At 41.2% G+C, this 4,282-nt stretch overlaps 1 protein-coding gene across 2 annotated transcripts; it reads right to left on the bottom strand.

Moving 5' to 3' along the window:
• Positions 1–1,128: 1,128 nt before the first annotated feature.
• On the bottom strand, positions 1,129–3,761 carry LOC125572358. 2 transcript variants are annotated; one of them, XM_048732801.1, is made up of 6 exons: positions 3,657–3,761; positions 3,093–3,123; positions 2,485–2,668; positions 1,975–2,035; positions 1,592–1,819; positions 1,129–1,352 (listed from the first exon to the last, which is right to left on the bottom strand). In XM_048732801.1, exons 4-6 carry the CDS (start codon positions 2,008–2,010, stop codon positions 1,161–1,163), a joined length of 456 nt encoding a protein of 151 aa, XP_048588758.1. In that variant the 5' UTR covers positions 2,011–2,035; positions 2,485–2,668; positions 3,093–3,123; positions 3,657–3,761; the 3' UTR covers positions 1,129–1,160. The 2 variants fall into 2 exon arrangements, with proteins under 2 accessions (XP_048588758.1, XP_048588759.1); XM_048732802.1 differs by lacking the exon at positions 3,657–3,761 and having other exon boundaries at positions 3,093–3,190.
• Between the last annotated feature and the right edge of the window lie 521 nt (positions 3,762–4,282).

Below are 4,282 nucleotides of genomic sequence, written 5' to 3'. Positions count from 1 at the left end.
TCCACAATCTCGGCGAGCTGTGCGTGGCGTAACCGTATTACAGGCCTGGGATCCTGGTTATTGTCCTCCCCATTAATGCGCGGGTTGGGATAACCTTGCAAGAGTGTTGTACAGCATATTCGCTCGGAAATATCGGTGCTTGGGGCCTTCGGGTTCTTTACAGCCTTCCGTAAAAGCCTTGTGCTGCCATACCGATTGGGTAATCCGTATGTGTGGTTTCCGTTTTGTTCTTCAGACCGGGTTCGATCCCAGGCCAATGGGCCTTTTTTTTTTAGTTCGTTTTTGTTTCTTTGTGCTGGACCCCCCTAATCCTGATAGGTTTTGCGCAAAAATAATAAAAAAAAGTGAGTTTGCAAAATAAGCTTGCTAGATTTATTGATTATATGTATTCAATTTGTTCCTAGGAAGTTAACAAAAAACACAAAGCAAAGAGTTTGAGGAAGTAAACAAGTATGTGAACTTTAATGTTCTATTTGAAGGGGTGCATTTTGTACAGGGAAGCATACATAGAATGCTTAACTGGTGGAGAGGGAAGAGGTAAAAGTTTATTGAGCATAATTTCAACAATAGCAGGGGGAAGGGAGGGGCACTCTCTTCATACAATATTGCAGTTGTTACCTATTATTAAATAAGTTTGTAAGATATATTTGTTTATTAAGCAAGGTCTATTTCTGAGACAAGCAAACTCAAGTAAGAGCTGTTGAAATAACAGGTGAGTGTTGAAAAAAACAATTATCTGATTAGAAAACTAATGTAGATTCTTTTGCACCAAATAAGAACAAACTTCATTTTGTTTGTTATTTATGAGGAACGAGATGAGCTCTACAAGGCCAAGAAAAAATATGTATTGCTCATCTAAATTATACAAGTAAATAATAATATTAAAAAAGGATTACTGTAAGTAATTAGAGTGGTTTTCATTAACCTTGAAACAAAGTGTGATAGTTAAACGGTAATAGTTAGTAAAACACAAAAAAGAACAATAGAATCAGATCACAACAAAGTGTAATACGCTAAAGCGTAGTTCACGGGTTAATGAAGGTTTTGACATTTCAACCTTACATCCACATGAAAGGTTAGGGTTAGGGTTAGGGTTAGGGTTAGGGTTAGGGTTAGGGTTAGGGTTAGGGTTAGGGTTAGGGTTAGGGTTAGGGTTAGGGTTAGGGTTCTATCCAACAATCACTAGTTCCAAGAAGATCAGTGAGCCCTTTGAAAAAATATAATTGGAAACTGAAGTCATAACTTACCAGGAGAAGAAAATTGTTGGTTGTGCCATCGTCAGCGGCGTCGAGAAGAATATCTCTGTATTTGTCCAGATATTCCCTTATGATGACGTTCAATCTGTGATCTTCCTGAAAGTGAAAAAAAAAGAGAGTCAGCTAATATGATCACGTCACGGAGTCTACACAGAGTATTTAAGTAGAAAATATGTGAAAACAGTAGTAGCACACATAAAATTCCATTTGTGATAAGAAGAAGATTAAATGGTTACTTTATTATAGTTTAAACAAATAATCGTGTTTTCCCATATTGTCACGCAATCTACAAGCACATGTCAAAATAAAGGATAAATCACAAATGGAAGACTTACTGGCAAATTTGTGACATCAACCCCATGAGAGCCATATGTTTTGTAATCCTCGAATCTGAACATGAGGGTGCCATCTGAATTCAAGACTAATGAATTCAGTCCCTGGACGTGTTCTCTGTCACCGGACGGGGCAATTCGCAGTGTCCGGATCTCTTGTCCTCTGGAAGGAGGTATCAATACAAAAAGCGCGATCGACAGTAGATTCCTGCTCTCCCTAGCCTTGGCACTCTAGACAAATCAAAGGAAACTTTTTTTAGCAAAATTGTGAGTCGAGTTCCGCTACCGCCGACCCAAGACGGTATGCCTAGGCCTTTCCAACAATGCAGTGCAATGCCCACAAATTACAGCTTTCACACATCAGGACTGCTGGTTGAAATCGTTACCTGTGAGCGTGCCATGTCAAATCTTTCTGTCTGCATGTCCACACAATGAATCACCTCATCCCTGCAATGAATCACATGAAACCATTAGTAACCAGTTTCAAGTTCTCTGGGTTCTGTGAGACTGGGAGATAGCTAGCCGTGATACGGGGAGCCGTTGCCTACTCTTATGAATAGCACACAGTCATCCCCCCTTTAAATTCTAAGTGAAGTGTTAGGAGACACGCACTGAATCACCTCATCCCTGCAATGAATCACATGAAACCGTGAGTAACCAGTTTCAAGTTCTCTGGGTTCTGAGAGAGGTAACTGTTCCCTACTTCTACGAATAGCACACAGGTATCCCCTCCCTATAAATTGTAAGTGAAGTGTTAGGAGACTGTTAAAGAGTGGAAATGCAGGCGAAACAAGTTCTATCCTCTTTCAACCCCAACCTCCAGTCCAGAACTGAACCCAGAGCCGGATTCGAACTAGTTATTCGAACTACTTATTGGATTTATCATTGCAGCATACCATGGCAACCACTTATTTGCATTGACAAGGTCCTCTTGCGTGGGCTGCGCAGCGCGGGCCTGCCTCTGAAACGCATTGCAGGCACCCCTCAGCTGCGAAACGACTTTGACATCCCTGTAGAGGGTGACGGCGTGTTCTCGGTTCAAGAATTTTGCTGGGTAGATCAAGGAGGCAGCGTGATTGGCTGAAGTAAAGAATGATATAATAATGGCGTATGTTGTAACATATCATTAACACAGTCCAACATCTATTAAGCGAGTGTAAATCCCCGACATTAAATAACAACCGTTACAATATAAACATCAGTAGCAACCATGTTAACCCTGACATGAGCGCTCTTTCCAAATGTTAAACCCGGGACTTTCCACCGAATCACACACCACGACACAAGGGTAAAAACAGATATATTCGGTATCAGTCGTCTTGCATACAACTCTCTTCGAAATCCGTAATTGTCCAGTTACACAATAGCGCGATCAAATATCAGATTACTCTATCCGGCGATACTTACTTAAGCATACTTATTACTACTAAGTTTTGCAAAATGTGAATTTAGCATTCTAGACCGACCGCAGTTGTTAAAAAGCAGATGAATTGAACATGCTCACCTAGGGTAGACGATGCAAGCTTCCTGTCCGTCTGCAACGAGAAATGTTTAGCTCAGTTTTACGTTCGCTCGCGTCGTGTCGGTTCCAAAAATTCAAAACATGCCGCCGCCAATGTAGAAATGCCGCGTCCCAATGTAGATAGACCTAGCCTCGTCCCCATGTAGATAGACCTAGCCTCGTCCCCATGTAGATAGACCTAGCCTCGTCCCCAGGTAGATAGATCTCTATATGTCAGCATATTTTCAGGGATGCCTAGGCCCTATTATTTTATTCTTAAAATGACGCTGACACCCGCTTAAACTCCTTTTGCAAGCGGAAAATCAGACGTGAGGTCAATAACGAGAAGCCGCGCAGCGAAAAGGTGCCTGGGGAAGAGGCTACAATAGACCAGTTGATAATGCAATTTGCAGATGCTATACTTAGCATAAATAATTAGAGACACTACTGAATTCTTGGGCGTTTTGACATTGTGCTGCAATATGTAGTGATTATTTTACAGGTGCAGTAAATTTTATATTCTGATGCCTGAAGTCTCACGTGACCTCGATGAAGTGGCCTACTTACCTGTGACACTGTATCCACATCCGGGAATGCGAGGTCTTGCCTATCATGATATGAGAACAGAATTTATGTCCTAGACCCATGCGATCATGCTTGTAATAGAGCTTTTAATTAAACAAAAGACAAAGACAATTAAAGTGTGTACACAATGTCTAATGACAAGTGATCTATCATCAATAGTGCATTCTGATTGGTTGACCTACTATTAGGTACTATCCAGTTATAACTATTCAGTTTATATCCTATCAGAATCAGTGCCGGATTTGAAAGTCGGCAAACAACCAGACCAGACAGCATTTTTGGTTACACAAATATACCTACTAGTGTGTTTAACTAGAAAAATATTCATCAAAAAGCCAGAGGCCTATTTCATGGTGCTGGGATTTATACCTGATGTCGGATTTTTTTTTCTGGAATTACACAATATAACTATGCAATTTACCTTTGACTGTGATAAGAGTTGTTGCAGTCACTCCAACACCAAGCGTGCTGTTGGGTACACACTCATACACCACGTGACCAAGTGACGTCAGCCAAACCAAGTGAGTAGATAAAGGGCTGGTGACGAGCAGAGATCCATCCCTGTAGATACGGTATCCCTGTGGTGCAGACTCAGCCAGTGTGTTACA

This window comes from Nematostella vectensis, chromosome 9, assembly GCF_932526225.1.
Source record: "Nematostella vectensis chromosome 9, jaNemVect1.1, whole genome shotgun sequence".
Taxonomy (NCBI): Eukaryota; Metazoa; Cnidaria; class Anthozoa; order Actiniaria; family Edwardsiidae; genus Nematostella; species Nematostella vectensis.
Note: the sequence above shows the minus strand (reverse complement) of the source record. Positions and strands in the feature narration are given on the sequence as shown.

Coding starts and splice junctions, on each gene's coding strand:
- LOC125572358 (XM_048732801.1), bottom strand. CDS start 2,010: ATGCAGACAGAAAGATTTGACATGGCACGCTCACAG. Junction 1,820..1,974: donor TTGACATGGCACGCTCACAG/GTAACGATTTCA, acceptor TGATTTGTCTAG/AGTGCCAAGGCTAGGGAGAG. Junction 1,353..1,591: donor TTGATGTCACAAATTTGCCA/GTAAGTCTTCCA, acceptor TTTCACTTTCAG/GAAGATCACAGATTGAACGT.